Source organism: Ascochyta rabiei, chromosome 4 (assembly GCF_004011695.2).
Source record: "Ascochyta rabiei chromosome 4, complete sequence".
NCBI lineage: Eukaryota > Fungi > Ascomycota > Dothideomycetes > Pleosporales > Didymellaceae > Ascochyta > Ascochyta rabiei.
In genome coordinates this window covers 953,170-973,933 of record NC_082408.1, presented here as the reverse complement: position 1 = coordinate 973,933, position 20,764 = coordinate 953,170, and the positions used below count along the sequence as shown (strand labels likewise).

At 56.2% G+C, this 20,764-nt stretch overlaps 9 protein-coding genes across 11 annotated transcripts, besides 19 other annotated features; 2 read left to right on the top strand and 7 right to left on the bottom strand.

Annotated features, from left to right (window-relative positions):
• Nucleotides 1-5,398: part of a mobile genetic element that runs on past the window's edge.
• Nucleotides 33-4,106, bottom strand: EKO05_0002747 (uncharacterized protein; the record flags this gene model as incomplete). Of its 2 annotated transcripts, XM_059635988.1 has the most annotated exons (3): nucleotides 33-178; nucleotides 235-297; nucleotides 452-4,106. In XM_059635988.1, the coding sequence occupies 3 exons, from the start codon at nucleotides 4,104-4,106 to the stop codon at nucleotides 33-35; spliced, it is 3,864 nt and encodes a 1,287-aa protein (XP_059491971.1). The 2 variants fall into 2 exon arrangements, with proteins under 2 accessions (XP_059491971.1, XP_038801334.2); XM_038938041.2 differs by having other exon boundaries at nucleotides 33-4,106.
• Nucleotides 417-4,090: a mobile genetic element.
• Nucleotides 417-4,105: a mobile genetic element.
• Nucleotides 486-4,105: a mobile genetic element.
• Nucleotides 489-649: a mobile genetic element.
• Nucleotides 489-3,484: a mobile genetic element.
• Nucleotides 597-3,217: a mobile genetic element.
• EKO05_0002746 (uncharacterized protein) lies at nucleotides 4,112-4,559 on the bottom strand (the record flags this gene model as incomplete). Of its 2 annotated transcripts, XM_059635987.1 has the most annotated exons (2): nucleotides 4,112-4,127; nucleotides 4,177-4,559. In XM_059635987.1, 2 exons carry the CDS (start codon nucleotides 4,557-4,559, stop codon nucleotides 4,112-4,114), a joined length of 399 nt encoding a protein of 132 aa, XP_059491970.1. The 2 variants fall into 2 exon arrangements, with proteins under 2 accessions (XP_059491970.1, XP_059491969.1); XM_059635986.1 differs by having other exon boundaries at nucleotides 4,112-4,559.
• Nucleotides 4,122-4,576: a mobile genetic element.
• Nucleotides 4,176-4,591: a mobile genetic element.
• Nucleotides 4,182-4,594: a mobile genetic element.
• Nucleotides 4,687-4,709: a tandem repeat.
• Nucleotides 5,398-5,556: a dispersed repeat.
• Nucleotides 5,557-6,219: 663 nt separating this feature from the next.
• On the top strand, nucleotides 6,220-7,361 carry EKO05_0002745 (uncharacterized protein; the record flags this gene model as incomplete). Its single annotated transcript, XM_038937808.1, has 2 exons — nucleotides 6,220-6,812; nucleotides 6,869-7,361. 2 exons carry the CDS (start codon nucleotides 6,220-6,222, stop codon nucleotides 7,359-7,361), a joined length of 1,086 nt encoding a protein of 361 aa, XP_038801333.1.
• Nucleotides 7,362-7,824: 463 nt separating this feature from the next.
• On the bottom strand, nucleotides 7,825-9,955 carry EKO05_0002744 (uncharacterized protein; the record flags this gene model as incomplete). The annotated part of the gene is made up of 4 exons (XM_038938060.1): nucleotides 7,825-9,374; nucleotides 9,425-9,539; nucleotides 9,588-9,761; nucleotides 9,815-9,955. 4 exons carry the CDS (start codon nucleotides 9,953-9,955, stop codon nucleotides 7,825-7,827), a joined length of 1,980 nt encoding a protein of 659 aa, XP_038801332.1.
• A 1,175-nt stretch (nucleotides 9,956-11,130) lies between these two features.
• On the bottom strand, nucleotides 11,131-12,226 carry EKO05_0002743 (uncharacterized protein; the record flags this gene model as incomplete). Its single annotated transcript, XM_038937712.1, has 3 exons — nucleotides 11,131-11,946; nucleotides 11,992-12,107; nucleotides 12,154-12,226. 3 exons carry the CDS (start codon nucleotides 12,224-12,226, stop codon nucleotides 11,131-11,133), a joined length of 1,005 nt encoding a protein of 334 aa, XP_038801331.1.
• Nucleotides 12,227-12,712: 486 nt separating this feature from the next.
• On the bottom strand, nucleotides 12,713-13,904 carry EKO05_0002742 (uncharacterized protein; the record flags this gene model as incomplete). Its single annotated transcript, XM_038937936.1, has 3 exons — nucleotides 12,713-12,825; nucleotides 12,872-13,253; nucleotides 13,329-13,904. 3 exons carry the CDS (start codon nucleotides 13,902-13,904, stop codon nucleotides 12,713-12,715), a joined length of 1,071 nt encoding a protein of 356 aa, XP_038801330.1.
• Nucleotides 13,517-13,749: a tandem repeat.
• Nucleotides 13,810-13,834: a tandem repeat.
• Nucleotides 13,835-13,868: a tandem repeat.
• Nucleotides 13,869-13,881: a tandem repeat.
• A 293-nt stretch (nucleotides 13,905-14,197) lies between the features above and the next one.
• Nucleotides 14,198-14,230: a tandem repeat.
• Nucleotides 14,231-14,239: 9 nt separating this feature from the next.
• Nucleotides 14,240-14,264: a tandem repeat.
• A 7-nt stretch (nucleotides 14,265-14,271) lies between these two features.
• Nucleotides 14,272-14,307: a tandem repeat.
• On the top strand, nucleotides 14,308-14,873 carry EKO05_0002741 (centromeric DNA-binding histone H3-like protein cse4; the record flags this gene model as incomplete). The annotated part of the gene is made up of 2 exons (XM_038938037.1): nucleotides 14,308-14,541; nucleotides 14,658-14,873. The coding sequence occupies 2 exons, from the start codon at nucleotides 14,308-14,310 to the stop codon at nucleotides 14,871-14,873; spliced, it is 450 nt and encodes a 149-aa protein (XP_038801329.1).
• Nucleotides 14,874-15,651: 778 nt separating this feature from the next.
• On the bottom strand, nucleotides 15,652-16,920 carry EKO05_0002740 (uncharacterized protein; the record flags this gene model as incomplete). The annotated part of the gene is made up of 3 exons (XM_038938070.1): nucleotides 15,652-16,189; nucleotides 16,240-16,724; nucleotides 16,771-16,920. 3 exons carry the CDS (start codon nucleotides 16,918-16,920, stop codon nucleotides 15,652-15,654), a joined length of 1,173 nt encoding a protein of 390 aa, XP_038801328.1.
• Nucleotides 16,921-18,715: 1,795 nt separating this feature from the next.
• EKO05_0002739 (uncharacterized protein) lies at nucleotides 18,716-20,658 on the bottom strand (the record flags this gene model as incomplete). The annotated part of the gene is made up of 5 exons (XM_038938087.1): nucleotides 18,716-19,281; nucleotides 19,326-20,344; nucleotides 20,392-20,491; nucleotides 20,539-20,583; nucleotides 20,637-20,658. The coding sequence occupies 5 exons, from the start codon at nucleotides 20,656-20,658 to the stop codon at nucleotides 18,716-18,718; spliced, it is 1,752 nt and encodes a 583-aa protein (XP_038801327.1).
• Nucleotides 20,659-20,764: the final 106 nt, after the last annotated feature.

The following is a 20,764-nucleotide window of genomic DNA, read 5'->3' as shown; positions in this document are numbered from 1 at the left end:
GGGCGGCTGCCTATATAGTATATCGCAGCCAGCTAGCAGCTGCCAAGACCTGCGATATTTTGGTGTTGTAGCTCACCGTGAATAGTATATTCTGTTTGTCGGGCTAAAACAGTAAATAGGCAGCCATTAAATAATGTTATAGGGCCTGTGGCTATACTGTATCTGGATTGTACAGTCACTGTACGTGGCCTGATTGGTGCTGGATACTGGTACGCGGGGGGTTTGTAAGCTCACGGTGAAGGTCAACCTGCGGGCACAATAGCACCTGTAACGGCAGAATAACTAGGCGGTAACGTACTATTAATAGCCGTTAGCCCGATATACTAGTAGGTTGTGGCAGTGACGTTAACGGGCTGATATACTGGTAGCGGCGACGTTGGCGGGCTGATATACTAGTAGGTTGTGGCTGGCTACAGGAGCACCTCTGGGTATACGATATTAGGGACTGTACGGGATGGCTCATCGCTAGTATCAGGTGCTGGCAGCAGGATTGACAGGCCTGCAAGTGTAGTTACACGGGACATAGCTACGTATAGCTGGCCATGTGTAAACACAGCGTGACGCAGATCAACGCCTACAACAGAGAGTGACTGGCCCTGTGACTTGTTTACAGTGATTGCAAAGGAGAGGCGAACTGGAAACTGGACCCGGCTGACGATAAACGGGAGCTCTCTACTGGTTGAAGTGAGCCTGATACGTGGCAGCAGGCGGAGCTGGCCTGCAAACTCGCCAGATAGGATGCGGGCCTGGATACAGCGGGAGGATATCTGTGTAACCGCTAAACGGGTACCGTTGCAGAGCCCCTGGCTTGGGTACAGGTTCCGTAGAAGCATTATTGGTACGCCTACCTTGAGCAGAAGGCGTGACGGGGGCAGTGACGGGGGCTCAAAGGACTGCAGCAGCTCTACGGGAGGCAGATCCTGTGTTGTATTGTCCTCAACCTCAGCAGAGTCCACTGCAACCAGCTCTACTAGCTCACCAGGGAAGGCAGCAAGCATTGCGGCGTTGATTACAGCCACTGCGTCGTTCCGTACGGCCAGTATAGCACGGCCGTTGAGGACCTGATAGTCCGCAGCAGCCTGCTGGAGGAGGTGCGGCGGATAGACGTGATCCAGGAAGCCCTGTAGGCTGTAGTAGACGGTCATCCAGTCTGGGATGGAGATCAGGCCATCCATCTCACGGGTAGCCAGTCCCCGGCACCAGGCTGCAAAACAGGTGTTGTCAGCCCCAGATAGCACCCGCATATTCTGACGCAGGTGCAGTACGGTCATGTGCGGCCATATAAGCGTAGACTGCTGCAGGCAGGCGTTAACGATGGCAGGCCGCTGGCCCCGGCGGACGACGGGTAGGATCTGGGCAAAATCGCCGCTGGCAATTACAGGGAGGCCGCCAAACAGGGCAGGGGAGCTACGGACGTCCTGCAGCATACGGTGGACTGCCTCGAAGCAGTAACGGTGCTGCATAGGCACCTCGTCCCAGATAACTAGAGTAGCGGCCTGCAGCAGCCGCCCAAGCTCCGAGCCTGGAGCAACAGGGCAGATGGAATCGTCGTGGATATCCAACGGGATCCGGAAACGGGAGTAGGCAGTGCGGCCGCCGGGCAGCAGGACAGCAGCTATACCCGACGACGCAACGCACAGGACCACCTGGCCTGTAGAGCGATAGTAGGCACATATACAGCGCCAGAGGAACGTCTTACCTGTGCCTGCTGGGCCCTGTACGAAGAAGTGGGCAGTGCTGTGGTCAGCCTCAATAGCGGCAGTAACGGCATCAAATACGGCGCGCTGGTCCATATTCAGCCCTGTAACAGTGTCCCAGAAGGCAGTGTCCTGCCCGTCTGTATCGTAGGCCAGCTCAGCGGCAAGAAGCTGATTCTGCAGCCGTACTCCCCAGTTGAACTGGCACGCAGGGAGTGAGAAATCCGTAAGACGTTTGCCAGACTCTGCCAGCAGCCCTTCTATCAGATACAGGCCGTAGTCAAGGTACGCGTCTGGATCTGCGGATACTAGCAGGGCAGCAGCAGCCTCAGGTAAGTCGTCACACAAATCCGCCTGGAAGGCTGCCCAGATAGCAGCTGGATCTGTAACAGGCCCATTTAAGAGAGCAGCAACGAAGAAGTACCGTAACGCCTGGCCTGTGGCAAACGTAACGGCGTCCTGGAAGCAGGCTACCCAGTCTCCATCGTGTAGCAGTAACCCGCGGGCAGCTGCGGCGGCCTGGAAAGTAGGATACTCTGTGCCGCTAAAGGTACGCAGGTCCGCGTAGGACTGTGGACCCCGTACGGTAGTCAAGAGAAGCCGTAGATAGAACCGTTCACCCTGTAGCGGGCTGCAAAAGTACATGCGGCCAATCGCAGTGCCGCGCTGACGCACGTGCCAGGTCCGTGACGGGAGGTGCCAAACAAACTGGGATGGATAGTCCTGATATAGGACCTCACGGCCATACTCATGGTCAGCGTTGCGCTGGAAGAACGCCGTAAGCGTAGTTACAGATCGCTCCAGGCAGGCTGATAACTCTGCAGTGGTAGCGTTAGCAGGGAACGTAACTATCTGCTCATTCGGTAGGTGGACCGCTAGGGGCACTACAGTGGGCCGCTCCATGTGTACTAGGTACTCAAACAGCCGCCAAACAGCCTCAGATGGACTGATATATCGCCCGTTTAGATGCTGCTTAACCTCATCTGCTTCTGAGACGTTTAGTACTGCCCTGTCAGTGCCCTTGTAGATGTACTTGTGGACGTATTTGATAGCGTGGATAGTGCCGCAAACCTCTACATTGATATGGGCCCAGTACTTACGGAGCAGACCAGGGTTATACGGGACAACCCAGCTGTTATTAAGGTGTACAATACGGCCCTTACACCGTACAGCAAGCGTGCAGCCATCATCCCGGCGCTGATACTCAGGGTACCCGTCCTTATAGACCACTGTAGATAGGCAGTAACGCTTAGGAAAGTTCTTAGAGCACCGCGGCGGGGCGCTGTCGCGCTGAGGCACCATACACGGGGCCTGCAGATTGTGCTCCCCACATGGCCCGTGAAGCATGAAGGTCCGTACAACCTCTGTAAGCAGGCCGTCTGGGTCATCCACAGGGGAAGGGATCTCAGCCCGGATAGTGCTATCAATTGTTACAGGATCCGTGAACGCCTCGCGGTCGTGTGGGGTCAGGAACAGCAGCAGGTGTATATGGGGCAGGCCCTGTTTCTGGTACTCAATCGTGTACACGTGGCCCAGATGGGTGCTAAACAGGTTGCTCTTCACATCGGCTACTAGCTTCTGCACCTTCAGATGGAAGGCCCGGCAGATTAGATCAGGCCGATTCAGGCCTGTCTCCCCAGGGCGGAGCTTACGGGCAACCTCTGGCCAGTATGGGCTAGCTGTAAAAGTGATAAACAGGGTAGGGCGGCCATATCGACGGACGATAGCCATAGAGTCCTGATAGCACTGGCTGACAAATCGTGAGCTGCCTAGATAGGACGACGGCAGGACAACGCGGCGTCCAACAGGGCCTGCCTGGGCGTCGTTGTTGCCCATAACGGCATCAGCAACACCGCTATACAGGTCTGCCCGCAGCTGTGCCTGGTTTGCTCGGATCCAGGCCAGCCGGGCCTGGTCGCAGATAGCCCAGATATCCACAACGTACTGCTGAAACAGCCTGTAGAAGCGGAACGGATTTGTAGTCTGCCCAGGGCGGGGGTGTAGATAGTATCGATAGTAGGTTTGCTGGGTCAGCAACGTCTGCAGACGGGATCCGTCCTGGTTACGGAGCGTTAGCCCCGGCCGCCACCCAGAATCCCCGTGGGGAAACATCAGTACGTAGTGTAGCGGCATGTAAGATGGGTGGGCGGCGCTGATAGTAAACAGGGCGCTAGAGTTACGGGCCGCTAGGACGATGGGACGGGACGTCTCTGCACCTGCTGCGTCAGGTATCACTAGGCCTAGCTCATCGCTAGTAGGTACGTTCTCCCTGCGGCGGTCCTGCCCAGTCTCTAGGGCTAGTGTAAGCCTGCTGGTTAGTATGACGCGGGCGTCTGCAGCGCTACTGTTGAGCCGATCCTGGGCCGTGCGGTATATAGATATATATGGGTTATTGATCTCATATAGCATTACTGTTAGATCTTAGAGAATCTGGAGCTGTAAGTGGCTGTTCCGCTGGTGGCGGGCGTTGGCAGCGTACTGTGGGTCGTAAAAGTATAGCTGAGCGTACTGCGGCAGGCTTCCCTTGAGAACCTCTACAGGGCCGCTGCGGTGGTATAGGGCCCCGTGGATCTGAAACACCTGCACGCCAGGGCCCTGCGCCCCACGGCTGGTAGGTGTACAGTCTACCGAGGTAAACGCAAAGGCAGCGTTGTAGGCCCGTAGCTCCTTACGGAAGTGCCGCGCTGCTAGAGTATTCGTGTTGAGTAGCTGATACAGGTACGACGGCAGCGGTGTGAGGGCTGGCAGGTCGACCTCGCCGTCCAGGCAGCAGAGAGTAAATCGCGGGTCTGTTACAGAGGTAGTGCTCTTCCGCTCATCTATCCAGTGTAAGGCGCTGCAGGCTGAACAGGGCACCTGCATGCTGCCAATATCGTAGTATACACCATCAGGACGACGTCGCAGGAGCGGGGTGGTGTCCTGTTGGAGCCCTACAAGGACTGTCTCGGGCAGGTCGTCAAACGGGTTATCACTATACTGGGAGCTAGGGGCAGCAGCTGGAGCAGCAGCAGCCGGGTTATTAGGAGTATTACTGGCACTGCCCTCACGGCGTGAGGCCTGTTCAGGGGCGCTAGCACTGGGCGCTGGCTGGGAGGCAGTTAGGCGGTCCCTCTGGGGGCTTGATGGACGTGGAGGTGTAGAGAGACGGCGTCGCCGGCGGCCTGCACGGGACGTCTACTGACTGTAAGCGTAATCAGAGAGAGGGGGAGGTAGTAGTTACGGCACTGCAGTTGCTACATGGCTGGTAGACGCCCCCTATCCGGTTGCGGCGGAAGTTAGCAGATGGGAGATAGGTCCTACAGCTGCTGCAAAATACTTGGGATGATGGCTGGCTAACGGCTAGGGAAAAGACTGGAGGGGGGGGGGGGGCTAGAACACGCCGTGGACGGGCCATACGAACCTGTAGCGAGCCTGTACAGGACCTGTAAAGCTTTTTACAGGAGTTTACAGGAGCAGATTACCGGAACAATATAGGGCCGCTACGGGCGGTGTAGGACGTCAGTATAGCTGAGAGTTGACGCTAGAGGGTGCACGGCCAGAAAACGACAACTTTACACGTCTGGTGCGCCCGCTACAGGGCTGATTAATTTGTCTCAAGCAGATAGGCAGGTAGCGGCGAGTTTTATCAGCTATCTGGCACTTATTTCAGGGCTTACAGGGGCTTTGTTGGGGAGATCACTTTAAGCTGTTTATATATAAGATAACGAGCGCGCACAGACGCTGTTGCAGATAATAAAGAGAGAAGATGTCTGCTAATTGGTGTAAAGTCAAGAGAACCTCGGAAGCCGGACTTGCCAAGCCTTTGCTTTTCCTCCACATTGCACTGGCCATGGGACTCTACTTTCGCTGGAGACCATAGTAGATGTTAGAGGTATCGCTTGGTATAATATGATTAAATAGAAGCGCCTTGGTCATCGCTTCACCATTATCCGATGCCTTCTTAATCTGGACTAGTGTAGGCTTGGCGACATACGCGACATACCCGCTGACACTAAGACAGAAATAGAGATACAGGAGCACGTCAACAACCCTGGCAATCAGCCGCGTGCGCCTCGACAAGGCTGGAAAACATCCGTATGTGTCGGATACATGCACTTCCCCACAAGGGCACACCCAAGCATAAGGAATCGTTCGATACAAGCTCATGCAATGCTTCTCCATATGTGGGAGATGTAGGTTGATCGTGAGCGGTGGCCCTGTAATGGAGAACTCCATACAGCGATCCTTAGCCCAGACTGCGAATGTACTGCGCCATCATTCACTAGCTTTGCTCGGTCCGTTAGCTAGGTCCTGACTGACGAGGTTCGTATTACAAGAATTGCGGGATTACGCAAGCCGTCTCGACCATGTCCTGTGATCAGTAAAGCCTAACGGGCCGAACCGATAATGAGAGGCTACACTGTCTGTGTGGCTCTCTAGTATCCCGAGTATATAAGGGATGCTGCAATTGCCATACTGAAGCTCATCATCAGTTCTTCAACTTTTCATTCCTTACAACCACCAACCGATTCACCAAGACACCATGCGCGCCACACTCTTCAGCCTGGCACTCTTTGCCGGAACTTCCCTAGCACACCCTCGCAAAAAGGCATCGAAAGCCGCTTATGAACAAGAGACTCTTACTCTTGATGAAATCCACCAAGCAGCTTTGGCCGAAGGCGGCGTTGTCACTGTTTGGCACGGTGGCGACGAGAAAAACCAACAGGACTATCTGAAGCAGGCCTTTGAGGCGCGCTTCCCCGACATGACGCTCAACATCACTGTCGATCTCTCCAAGTACCATGATACCAACATCAATACGCAGCTCGCAGAAAAGAGCGTCTACGTTGACAGCGTCATCCTGCAAACGTCGCACAACTTCCCGCGATGGAAGGACGAAGGTGCTCTCTTGAACTACGCACCCCTACACTTTGACAACATCTCTTCTGTCTTCAAGGATAAAGATGCAGCGTACACGGGAGTGTACATATTTGCTTTGTCTATTCAAGGCAGCACCGACAAGACGGCTTCATTGCCCAAATCCTTCAAGGACTTCACAAAGCCCGAGTACAAGGACAAATTGGTACTCGTCTACCCCAACGACGATGATGCCATTCTGTGGCAGTTCGACCTCCTGTAAGTCCTACCACGGATCTAACCGCCTCTTGCCTAGGTAGCTAACACAGCCGTAGCCTGGAAGATCCCGAATACGGCATGAAGTGGTTCGACGCGCTTCTCGCCAACAACCCCCGCTGGGTCCGCGGAACAGCGACCGCCCCAACGATCATCAAAGACGCCAACAGCGACCGCTTAGCGACCTTCACATCGGTGCACTCATTCGCCCCCGCCCCAGCTGGCTACAGCGACGAGCTGTCCACCGAAGGCACATTCGTCTCGTGGGCGCAGAACGGCGCGATCCTGAAGGACGCACCGCACCCGGAGGGCGCTAAGCTGCTGCTCAACTACCTGCTCAGCGACGAGTACCAGGTGAACTTTGGATGGAGCCCCCGCGAGGACATCGCTCCCCCTGCCGGCGTCGAGACGATCCTCAAGCAGCCTCGCACTCATGCAGCGGGCTTTGCTGAGTTCATGTCTAATCGTGCTAAAGTGGAGAGGAGGAGGTTCTTCTACGAGTCCAAGCTTCACACGGCGCAGGGTATCAGCCCGCTGGAGGATGAACTCTAGGCAGTAGCAGTCTGCAGGAGTGGAGATGTCGCATCCTCATGGTAGGCAGTAGCAGTCTGCAGGAGTGGAGATATCGCATCCGCGTGGGGAAAGAAGTCGTGAGCTTCTTCTCTATGAGTCGAGATTTCACACAGCGCAGGGTGTGAGCCCGCTGGCGGGTGACTTGTAGGCAAAAGCAGTCCGCGTGAGTGGGGATATCGCATGCGCATGAGGAAAGAAGTCGTGAGCTTCTTCTCTATGAGTCGAGACTTGAAAAAGCGCAGGGTGTGAGCCCGCTGGGGGGTTGACTTGTAAGCAAAAGCAGTCCGCGTGAGTGAGGATGTCGGATGCGCAATGGGGGGAGAAGTTGTTTGATTAGAATAGACGGCGTTATCGGGATGTAATAATAACATGAGTAAACCTTGCTTTTAGAGATATGGTCTCATAGCCACCTACTTCTTCATGAGTCTAGCCTCACTGTCACTTACAACACAGTGAACAGAGCGATCACCACTACTGACAGCATAGCACCGCCCACCATGTTCTTGCCCGCAGCACCAGTAGATTCAGGCAGCGCACCGCTAGCACTGGGCGTGGGGCTCGTCGTCCCATTGCCCACCAGCTCAGGGAACAGGTAGCTTGTGTTAGCGTCCACGACGATCCAATTCTTGATCAGCGCAGACCCATCCATGACCGTTTCCCACTGCTCCTCGGTACACTGCTCGCGATCGAGAACGTAGCACTGTGATCCAGGCAGCGTGATGGGCTCGTTGGTGATGTTGTACACGTTCGCCACACCCTCGGACGAGTAGTCCGGGTTCTCAGTAGTCGAGATATGACCCGTAGCGATGTCCAAGTTGAACAGCGCGCGCTGGAAGATGCGGAACGCAGTCTCGGGTTGGTACGCTGGTACTTCGTGGCCGGCCTGGTAGACGCGGGTGAAGGAGAGGTTGCCGTGCTGGCGTACTTGGCCGCCGATGTAGGTGTCGTTGACCACAACGGGGGCGTAGCCTGCGGCTGCAAAATTCGTGGCATTCTCGTATGGAATTGCGAGGGAAAGTGCTTCGCCGCCATACCAGTTGCAGGCGTAATCCCGGTCGCCGTGTAGCAATGCAACCTTCACACCCTCCTCAAGGAGATACGCGAGATCTTCTTTCCAGCCTGGACGTGGGTAGTCGCCGATGCTGCGGAAGGCTCGCGATACAGCTGCGTTAGATTGTGTCCAGTTAATTGGGATGCCAAGGTCTTGCTGTACGTGGGGCTGATTGAGCCATCCTGCATACCAAGGTGCTGGGAAAGAGGCTGCACCAGGTGCGGAAATATCGTAGTAGTTTACATCGCTGTCGAAGTATGGATCACGGATCTCCGCTGTGCAAAAAGTTTCAGCTTTCTGACACACCGTGTTCACGCTCTCGTTGAAGCCCTGGTTGGTGGGATCGTATGCGAGACTCAGGTTGCGGCAGTTCTCGATCTGGTGCAGGCAACCGTCCGTACGATATAGAGCATCGATCACTCCTTCGTAACGAGACTCGTTGTAGGCTTTAATGCCGTACGTGTTGTTGTACGCCATCTGTGGGTAACCCGCCCATTGGACGTAGCGATCGATGCAACCGTTGATGATCAAAAGAGTGTCGAGATGGAGCAAGTGAGTTTGGCCTTGCTCATCCCATGTGCCGTTGAGGATCCTCTCGTTCTGTTCCTGAAAGTAAGCTGCAAATGCCGGCCCGTAACGGCCTCCATAAGACTCGGTTGCAATTGAGATCCTGTCGTCGTTGGGCTTGTGTTGGGGAAACTCCTGGAACCAGACCTGAGCGAAGTGCCAGAAAGCCCGTGCAGAGTTCTCTGTGCCGCGAGTCGTCAAGTTAGCATCTTGACTGGCGTAGGTGCCGACGTAGAAAGAAGCGTTCTGGGCTGGTACTCCGTTCGAGAAGTCAGCAACGTCTACATCCCCGGTGTCGATGTTGTTGGTGATGTTGGTTAAGCTATCGTAACTCATGCCAACTTGCACTGGTTGATCGAGGTAGAGCATGTTGACTGTCTGCATGTTAGTCGCATTCCAATAACCCCACGCCTGAATGAAGTACCCTCGTTGTTCCAGGACCAGTCACTTAGGTATGTTGAGTTGGAATCGGAGTTGACATAGCAGGGCCCGTTTTCGCGCAGCAACCCAAGCATCGAGCTGGATCCCGGCCCGCCATTCTAGATCCACGTCAGGTCTTACCATCAACACCCGAGAAGACTGCATACCATCCAAATAGATAAGGGTGCATTTGCAGGATCTTTTCGAGACTCAAAGAACCAGAAGAAGGTGTTGATATCGTACGTCTGGTTTTGCACACCCAGATCGGCCAGAGCACCCGCTGGTAGGTGTACATAACCTGAGTAGCTTCGAACTCCGTCGGTGGTTTCGCAAAGATCATTCTCAAGCTCTGATCAGCAGCCGTTCTTTCGGATCATTGTAAGCATGAAGATACCTCTTTGTACGAGATGCGGATGCCATCCTCGATATGCGAGTCCAGCACAGTAACGCCCTCGAGCGCAGGAGGAAACTGAGCACACGCCAGCTCACTGAGCGCGCCATAAGCTGCAAACAACGACAGACGATTGAACAACATCTCGACGGAGGCTAGACAGCGAACGTTGGAGGAAAGTAACTCAGTTGAGGTACGGTACTTTATACCTCCTCATGGATTGCGTGACTCGGTGGAGTGCGGGCGAATGCTGCATGACCATCACTTGCATCTCTTCAGAGTGACTGGTTGCTTTGATAGTGAGCTTCCTCCTTGGACATAGCGTGCTGTGCGGCCGCAACGAAAACCATGTTCCGAACGTTAATGACGTCGAATTGTATGAACATGCATGGCCAAGAAGGCCAAGCAGTCTCTTACAGTAACCATGCTTCTCTGCCCAAGGCTTTCGTTACCAAGGATCGAGCCATTGTCGCAATTGATAGTTATTAGACCAAGGCTGGCATTGAACATACGCAGAGTGGTTGAGAGCCTAAGTTCTAACGAATGCAATGCCTGGAGTTGGCGAAACAAGCGTACGGTAGTCCTCGGATAAGAACCGCCAAGGTGAGGGGTGGACACAAGCTTGTCAAGCAAAAGAAGTGGCGTCCTCACCAGTCAGTAACCGGCCAAGTAAGCCAAACAAGTTCGGAGCGTGCCCCACTTTCAACTGTCCCGTACGACACCCGTACCACAACGTTCCCGCTTACGTCGGACAACAAACACGACGCATCTTCCCGTGCGCTGCGGTTCCCAGTCTCCATCAACATCTTCACACCGCCCCCGTCAAACAGCACGATGATCTCGGCCAGGGACTTGTCAAGTGGATTGATATACCGGATCTTACCACGCACCGCCGCGCTGATTCGAGCCACGAACACACATCGAAGCGCAAGTCCTTGCTCTCTTGCAAGCTGGAGGAAACCTGTAGGCTCTTTTCCGCTGCCCTGAGGCTGTTTAGTCCTCGGCTTGATCAAGTCAGGTTGCTTCTGGAGCCATCTTTGCGCTTCTGTTGAGTCCCTTTGTCTCCGTGCAAGCCGCAAGGAGGGAGAGTGTCAGGTCGTGTGCGTTTGAGAAAAGGTTGAGTAGGGCGGCAGACAAGGTGATGCAGCAAAGAGAGACACAGGAGAAGTGGAAAGAGATGGCATACGCAAATTCCACAAGTCTGCGTGCGGTATGTACAATTGTGGGTCGTCTATACACTCATGATACGCTCACTGGTTGGTCCAACTACCTTTCTACCCCGACTTCGTCCCTACCATGCACAATTCATCACAAACGCCCTAGTGAGCATGCTCCTCGCCACACCCGCAATCAGGGCCAAACGCCGCGCGCTTGGCCTTGGCATCCAGCTGCCACGCCTCAAACGCAAACTCCCTCTTGCTGAGCCCGTACTTGCCGTCGTCACCCTTGGCCACGCCCTCGCCTGCATTCTCGACGATGGCGTCCAGCCAGGCCGCGAGGCGGAAGCCGGCCTTGGCGATCTGCTTCTGCACGACGGGGATGACGGACTCGTAGTAGGCGCCGCTGAGTTCCTGGTTGCGGACGGCGTCGGGGCCGTTGGGGACGACGGTGGTGCAGACGAAGCTGTTGGCGTCCGAGGCCCAGACCATGGCGCTGTCGACGGGCTCCTTGGCTTCGAGGCCCTTGGACCACGTCTTGCTCTCCTTGCTGTAGGATCCGGTTTTGATCTCTTTGGTGAGCGTGTTGGCCCACTTTTGGGCGTTGGCGAGCGAGTAGTTGCCGGCCAGCTTCTGTGGGATGGCCGTGTCCCATGCGGCGTGCAGGTTGGTGCGCGCGCCGTTGAAGGTCACGTTGACGAGGTTGCCGCCGACTTCGAGGTTCTCGACGTGCAGCGGCTGGTGGATGTCGCCGACAAAGTGGATGACCCATTTGAGCGCCTTTTGCTGCTCAGCGAGGCCGACGTCCTCGGTGACGGCGCGGGTCGAGTAGTTGGCGATGGCGGACACGATGCAGCCTTCTTCCGGGCAGTCACGGTCGTAGTTGACGTTGCACTGCTTGGGGGGCGAGTCCAGGGCGTCGATGAAGTGGAGGGGCGCGCTGAAGGTGCCCTCGGCAGTGTAGCGGTAGCTGTCGGCCTGACCGTGTCAGTGGTTGCAGGCTGTCTCTCGGAGCGTACGCACCCAGGTAGCCACGTTGGCGAGGTACGAAGCCGAGGTGTCGCTCAGAATGCGCTGGGCGAACTGTTTGGTGTCCGGCGAGACGAGGTTCTGGGCGATGTAGGCCACGGTGGTGTGACCTGTTGGCATGAATACACGTCTTGCAGGTTGGAGAGGTATTGTTACCCAGAGAGCCCCATGCGTACGCAGAGGGCGCCGCAGCCATGCTAGCTAGGAGTGTAGACTTGAGGTGGACCATTGTGACTTGTCGATGCTAGTGATGAGCTGGACAACAGCAGATAGATGGCACTATATACTAGTACAGGCGTGCACGCACTATCAACGACATCGGCCATGTCCGTCCGTGGCCACAGGATAGCTTCCAAGATCCGGGGTACCTATCAGTGGATGCACGAGGCTTGCTAGGCGGGTCCGCGGGGATGCTAACCGGATCAGGCAGGAGCTTGGCGCAGATGACAGATCTGGCCAATGCGCGGCAGGAACGTGTGCAAAGTGATTGGGTGCCAAGCAGAGATTGGGGAGATGGTTGATGAGAAGTGTAGTGGGCTGGTGGGAGTAGTGAGGGACTAGACGGGCTAGCGGGTACTGTCTATCATTTGCGGAACTAGGGTATCTCGAGGCCGCGGGTAGTCGCCAAACGCCAAAATGCATGCATGCAGGACGTACAGGGCGGGAACGACATGCTATCGTCGCCATCCACGCCGTCTACGCCGCCCACGTGCGCCTACTCGGTGGGTGGTGGGGCGCCGTCGAACAGGCGGATCCACCAGGCGGGCGGGTTGAGGGGACTGCGGCCGTTGTAGAGGGACGGGAAGATGTCGGTGAAGTAGTACCAGACTGGGGGCGTTAGCTCGAGATTCCGTGCAGGGACGTCAGGACGTACTGTGGCCAACGACAATACCACACATCTCGTCCTTGGGCACGGTGCCGTGCATGACGACGCTGAAGCCCAGCAGGACCCAGGGCAGGTAGGGGGCCTTGAAGACGAGCAGGCCCAGGAAGCTGAGCATGGTGTCGGGGTTCTTGCGGCTCCAGATGTAGATGAGGGTGCTGCTGAGGGCGCTGCCGAGGAAGGCCATGCTGAACATGGGGGCGATGCACAGCAGCAGGGTCGAGGCAAAGGCGAGCAGCCAGGAGAAGTGGGCGGGGGAGCGGCCGGAGCTCTCTTCCAGCAGGCGCGAGTAGCGTTGGAGGAAGAAGATGTGGTAGAGCAGGTCGAGGGAGAGGGGGCCGAAGTAGAAGAAGGTGGTGAAGAGGCGCCAGTACTACGGGTGGTGAGTATTGGCGTGGTGTGTAGAGGTGTAGTAAAGGTAGTGCAAGAGGAATATCAAAAAACATACCTGACTCCGGAAGAAGACGGCACGCACGCTGTAGAAGAGCTGAAAGGGCGAGATGATGTGGCACTGGACCAGAACCGAGGCGCTCAGGGCGGCCGTCATCCACCAGCGCGTGCACACGGGCATCTCGTAGAACCACTGCTCGAGCGGGAAACCGCCCATGAAGCCGTCCGCGCCCTGCAGCGCTGCCATGATGGAGGGGGAGGTGGTGGTGGTAGTAGTGGTGGTGGTGGTAGTGGTGGTGGTAGTGGTGGTGGTAGTGGTGGTGGTAGTGGTGGTGGTAGTGGTGGTGGTAGTGGTGGTGGTAGTGGTGGTGGTAGTGGTGGTGGTAGTGGTGGTGGTAGTGGTGGTGGTAGTGGTGGTGGTAGTGGTGGTGGTAGTGGTGGTGGTGGTGGTGGTGGTGCTGGTGCTGCTGGTGCTGCTGACGCAGGTGCTGTACAGGTCAGGGCGTGAAAAGCAGGCCAGACACTGCGCTTGTACACTCCAGAAGGCAGAGGGCAGAGGGCAGAGGGCGGTGGGCGGTGGACGGTGGGCGGTGGGCGGCGGAGAGTGAAGACGCCGTGAAGGTGCCTCGGGCATGCCGGATGCTGGGCGAGCTGGGTGAGGCTACGTAATCAGATCGTGCTCATGTTGTGTCCAAGCTCCTCTGCGCCCTCTGCGCCGGCACGAAGCCTCCAGCCCCCCCGATTCCCGACTCCCGATTCCCGATTGCAGCGCAACACCACAATCCCGCGCCACAGCATGCCGCACGGCCACCCGCGCGCCTGCACGCCCGTTTCCCACCGCTGACCTGCTGTCGCCATCGCCATCGCCGTCCCATCGCCACCTCGCAAGCATTATTCGACCATAGCACGCCACTCCACCCCTCCCGCCGACGCGACTGGACGCGCACTGGACGCGCCGCGGCCTCTCTGCACCACCACCACCACCACCACCACCGCCGCCGCACCCACCCACCAACCCTCCCCTCACCACGCCCGCCATGCCGCCCAAGTCGCCCGTTGTCGGCCGCAAGAACAAGGCCCGTCCCTCGCGCGGCGGCAGCTCACGCGCCTCGACCGGCAGCCGGCGCGAGAGCGCGAAGCGACTGGGCGCACCAGGCCCCGCGCCCAAGCGCACCAAGCGCTACAAGCCCGGCACCGTTGCGCTGCGCGAGATCCGCAAGTACCAGAAGACAACGGACCTGCTGCTGCTGAAGCTGCCCTTTCAGCGCCTGGTGAGTCTGCCAAGGCGCATTGCCTAAACAACACGCGCACTTCCTAAACAATACGCGCACTTCCTAAACAACACCAAACAGAGAAAGAAGAAAACCAAGCTGACACTATACACTAGGTCCGTGAAATCGCTCAATCCGTCACCGGCGAAGATGGCCCGAACAGGTGGCAGTCGCAAGCCCTCTTCGCCCTGCAAGAAGCCACCGAGGCCTTCCTCGTCAACCTCTTCCACGACGCCAACCTGTGCGCCATCCACGCCAAGCGCGTCACCATCCAGCAAAAGGACATCCAGCTCGCGAGGCGGTTACGAGCCGCCTGGGGCGCGCCAGTCTAAGACACGTGAAGCGATTTTTCATCTGTTCTTCTCCAATTCTGGCCACGTCTTGATCGGTTGATGGGAAAGAGAGTTGAGCCGAAGCGAAAGAGTCCAGGTCTGAAACCCAGCCACAGAGACCACGGCTCCGACAGGCGTTCACGGCGTCACCATTCTTGCGACTTTGTGTTGGGCAGGGTACGGTCCTCGATGCTGCTTTTCTGGACCCACTATTCGTCTCTGTAGCATCATTCAAACACTTACACTTACACTTCAACACAATCTCTTCCTCCCCTCTACTCCCACCGCCCACCGCCCACCACACCCCAGCAATGATGGAAAGGTAGGCTACATCCCCTCTCCACCTACCCACTTTCAATCTCACCGCCGCATATGAAGATGGTAAGTTCACACAAAAGCCTAGCCTAGCATCGAATCCATCAAGATGGAATCCACCAAGATGCTACCACAGACCAACTAGGGCATCAATCACCTCTGCCACTCGTACGCTTGCGTGCGAGGATTCTCGGTGGATCGAGGACAACGCGGGTATCCAACGACAGATCACTTCCTGCAGCAGTGAGCAGATCTACGCGCTGACCTACGCGTGTTCTGTCCCTGCGCTTGTAGATGCGTGGTGCGGAAGGATGCTGAATGTTGTTTCTGTATCTGCAGTAGACTGCACGGACGCTAGACCGAAACGAAACGCCGGGATGGGGATATCTAGCAATTGAACGCTGCAATCAAACTGGACGAAACCGAACGTATGGCTTGCTGCTCGACTCGCCGCGAGTCACGGCTAGATGAGCCAGCTCGTGCCTCTCCCATCGCGGCCAGCTTCCCGCTCTCCATCGGCCATGGTCCTCGTTGTCGTCGTTTTCTGCCAGAGGCCCTCTTGGTTGCCCTCTTGGCTGCCCCCTCGCCCGCCGTCGGTGATGGCTATGCCGATCTCCTCATCGCTCCTCTCGCCCGCGCTCCGCACGCTCGCCACGCTGCGCACATGCTCGCTCCATTCGTCAATCGGCTCGATGCGCGTCCACACGCCGTCCTTGTCCCTGTTCGGCGCCATGGAGCTGAGCGCAATGCTCCGCCGCGTCGTCGCTGGCGTGCTTGGAATGTGCTGGTGTGTGCTCGGCGCCATGGAGCGGCCGCGCGAGTTGCTGTAGGACGCGACCTTTTCGCGGAAGAAGACGCGCAGCACGGGGATCGAGGCGCCGATGATGGCCACGGCCGTCTCGACCGCCGTCCAGATGGTTACGTCTTTGCCGTTGTACGAAAAGTCCCCCTGGCGCAGCTGGATCAGGTACACGCCCTTTGCAATCGCACAGACGCCGGCGCTGGGAGGGTGTTAGTCTGTGCATTGAGCATGAGCGAGAGGTCCACATACAGAATCCCCATGCTCATGGCGATGCCGACGCCAATCTTCTCCCGCAGCCGCAGCTGCAGGCCCCATACCAGTTTCCACGGGACGAGCGCGAGCGCAATGTCGGCCGTTGCGCACCATGCCGCGTTGAAGATGCCGTAGTTGACGGTGATTGTGGGGTCCCAGCACTTCCCTTCGACTGTCGAGTCCCACGTCTTCTCAACGGGCGTGCACTGTACCCAGATGATAAAGGCAGACGGGAGCATGAAGAGGAAGAGCGTGGCGGTGCAAAACCAGACGAACCATCGAAGCGGCCCGGACGTGAGTCGTAGCAGCGTTGCGCCGAAGGAAATCTTGGACAAGGTCGACGCAAAGCAGGAGATCGAGGCCCCGATAGATGTCCACAGTATAATGGTCATGATGTTGTCGGGGTCGATGTCTTTGATTCGTCTCCCAAATCCAAGCAGCTGGCCCATCTGTGTAAGTATGGCTTCGATTAGGAGCAGAAACTACACATGTCAGTAGGCAACGCAGCTAACATGGCTTGCTACTGACCCATGAAGCGATGAGGATGTGATCGTCCCACCACAGGCCTTGCCTGCGACTCAACTTTGCGTATATCCGCAATGCTAGGAACCCTCCGCAGAGGAACGTCAGCCACCATGTCACACCCACGATGAGCGGCCCATTGTCAGGGACGCCCATGGTTGCAGCGGGAACGTCGCGTAGCCCTGCTCACAGATGTATAGGGACAAGCATGCGGCGCACAAATGTATCAAAAAAAAAAATCAAACAGAGACCAGAAGCGTCTGATGAAGGATCATGGAGTGCGGGGAAGAGCAAAGAGGAACACGATCCTCCCGACAAGACCGCGCGATGCGCAATAAGGGTCTTAAGACGTCCAACTCGTGGAGCGTCCGATGTTGCTACGCATTCTGGGGCCAGAGGAGCTCAAGGCGCGCAGTGCCCTCCGCGACATTTTGACACCCAACATAGTGCGTTTGGCGCTGCAGCTAGGCTCATCGCTGTAAGCGGGTGGAGATGGTGTCCGGCCCTTCCGCTTTTCAATTCGACACGACAATCCGGTTGGCCACGCGCAGTGGATATGCTCTGGCGCCAACGGACGAGATGCGGCGCCGGCCGTCTAACCGACTCCAGCTATATAGTGCAATGCGTGGACGGAGGTGGGCGAGCTGCACAGGCGGGAGCCGTCTGCCCCGAATCCCATCATCCCGGATATGAGGAAACTACGAGGCGCTGCCGAGTCTGAACCACTCATCGCTTGTCGTGGTGCGGATCCTGTGTAGGATGCAGTTCGGCGTCAAGTATCCCTGCAGATCGATCGACGCCGGGCCGATTTGAATCGAGCATCCTGAAGTCCAGATTTGTTGCTCCCGGACACCTTCCCTGTTTGCTAATTGTCGCGACTCGTGCCTCTTGTTCAAATCCATCTCTGGGGGTCAACAACGTCAGGACGCTCCGCATGCGGAACCACGTGTTGACAGAAGCTACTCTCTCGCTAGCTCACGGCAGTGGTTGCGTCGGGTGGTTTCGACCTGCCATGACACAGCCTTCACGCGCACTAACGAACGACGGGGTCAAAATACACTCACTCCCCACCCAGAGGCTCAACCCTGCTCCCGGTTGGGAACCCTTGACGCCTGACCGGAAACCATACCACATGGCGACAGTGAGTCGACCCTATGATTCGAGGAGATTGCGTGGACTGTGCGGATGGTGAGTGCGAGGCAACGCCGTTATAGGATGCCGCTCGCTCAACAACATGGCTCATCCTGCTGTCGCTTGGAGAACTAAACTCCGATGCGTGCGGCGCGAGCGATGTCGCCAAACGCTTAGCTGCGATGTGTTGGCTCGATTCAATCGAACCACACCACACGACTCAGGGCTGGCTATCGAAAGGGTGAGATGCTGATCCTTCTGCGTCTAACTTGGCCGCGGTTCAGTGAGATGTGTTCGATTTGGATATTTACGTTTGTTGAGGTCCAAGGAGCGAGGTCGGGTACCTACGCCTGAACACAGATAGAGAGGAGATCCTTCTTCTTGGTCCTCGGAGGCGATCAGGTTCGTGCGAAGTACTGGTCGAGCGCTTCCATCGCCGTTCGCCGGTGTGGCTCGCAATCGTTCATTGATGATTCGCGAGCCGAGCAATGCGGAAACTGACTTGTTCCATGGTCATACTGCTGGCTGGGCGAGTACCCAGTGAACTTCGAACAACAGACAGTGCCATGCCAAATCACGCGTTCACCCCTTTACCCCTTGAATGAGGAACCAAAGAGCGAGAGAATGCTGCGAGCTGAGACGATGAATCGTTGCAGGAAGCGAATTGATACATTGGTGATTGTATTATGCATGAGCGCGATTCTCCCCAGTTCGGACGGGTTGCGCCTTTCCCAGTCTCTCATTTCAATATGCTCGTGCAAGGCTGACTCTCCAAAGGCCGTCAGCCGCTTACTCCGTCCCACTTCCAACCTCAGACCTCTTAGCTACTTTTGAAGTCTTTAATCTTCTCCTGGATTGCCTTCTTGACATCAAAACCCTGAAGTGCGCTTCCTCGCCGCTTGCGGTCTGTTATCTCTCGCTTGACTTGGGCCACGATGGCATCGAGCTCCGCTTCTGGGTCGTCTGCAATGCCTAACGTAGGCGCCCTCCTGCTGGTGCTGGTGCTGGTGCTGGCCATTGAGTTCGTCCTTGTGAGATTGTCCTTTTTGATCTCTTCCTTTGCAATCTGCTCAATGTTGGACACGTCAAGATCAACGGCAGATGTTGGCGTTGTCCGTACAGACTGGCGCTGTTGAAGCTGCTTGCGGAAGGGCAGAGAACGAGAGAACAGGCCAAAGCAGCCGGCGACGCCGATGAGTGTGTAGAAATAAACCCGTGCCCAAACCTTCAGCGTATCGGAGAATCCAAGCAGGATGAACGGGGCGACAGTGAAAGAGAAAGCCAGTTGTGTAAGAAGGAACGTAAAAACGTCATAGTAGACCTTAGTTGACAGGTCCGTTTTACCGTCTGCGGCAAGAAAGAGAGGGCGCACCATGCGTCGGCCATCTACAACTATTAGCCCAGGATGCTTCGAAAGATTGAGAACCTACTCTTTGCAGCAGCTTGAAGGAGAGCAGCCAGAATAAAGGCCATGTAGTAGCCTGGGTAGAAACCATGCCAGAAGGCGCTGGTGACGAACGTGGCCAGTGTAGCGCCGAAGCCGGGCTTCTGTCCCTTAGGCGTCACACGAAGGTACATGTAGTTCCGCAACCACAGATTGGTGTTGATGTTCCATTCGCCTAGGAATGCGCGTGTGTTCTGAGCTGTCTCGATGGCAATGGGTCGAATGTTTGTGAGGCGGTCCCATTTCGCGCGTCCAGTCTTCGCATCAAGACCGTTGTATCCGATACCAGAAAGAATACAAGCGCCCTCAGAAAGACTCCAAACGCCGTAGTACTTCATACGAGTAGTAAGACCAAGCATGTACAGCTGCCAGACTCTGCGCAAGAAGCCGTACTTCATATACTCGTCGCTGAGGAAGAAGGAGGGATAATACCAACCAGAGAACTTGAGAAATGCAACGATCCAAAGTGTGCCATAAACCGCTTTGATGGCAGCTGGACGGCCACTGCGAGGGATCCTGCGCTTTTTCCTTGTGGGTGGCGCCTTAGAAGGGTCCGTGCCTGGAGGTAACGCGAACATGGTAGTTGTGATGTACTGGCTGTAATCGCAGTAATCGAATGCAGGACCAGCCATGAAACCAGGAAAGAAAAGTACGTAGCCAGCGTAGTCGAGGATGTTAGGAATAGTCCTAACAGCGTGCTCTTTCTGGAAGTCCGACAGCTCTGAATCTTGAAGACGCCCGTCTTGTACATTCCAGCAGAAAGCTGTAAGTTTCATGACGAGGACCATCTGTGCACCAGAGATGTCGACTGCTGATGCGTTGTTGACATATTGGCGGTAGATGTGATTTATAGACATGTGTCCCATCAGGAAGACGAATCCAATCCATGGCATGAATGGGGAGTCTATCCTGGATGCGATCACATAGGCGCCGGCAGCGCTGATCACGATGGTTCGAAGACCATCCCACAGGTCAAACAGGCCCACTAGGTAAAACATTGCAACACTGCGGTGTCAGTAAACGGTACAAGATTGAGAGAGGATAGACCTTACGCTATGATGAAAGCGTTCTTCTGCCATGGCGATTTGTCTGGTATCCGCTTGAGAACTCCAGCCAACGGATACGAGAGGTAGAACGAGAACACAAGCTTGACTGTGAAGTATTAGCGTACGATAGGGCAAGGCTGGAGGTACGCTTACGCTCGTCTGCTGACGTCCCGAGTGAGCTGCCAATATATTCGAAGGCTGCGTGATATTGTTAGTCAGTACCGTTGTTGCGAGGCATGTTTGGAACGTACGCGCATTGATGTATGGCAACATCTTCGCCGATTGAGTGTTGTAAAGGATTTTGCTCAGCGGCGCAAGATGAGATGAGAGAGAAGGTTTTCTGAGAGCAATTAGGAGTTGATGATCTCAAGGCCATCCA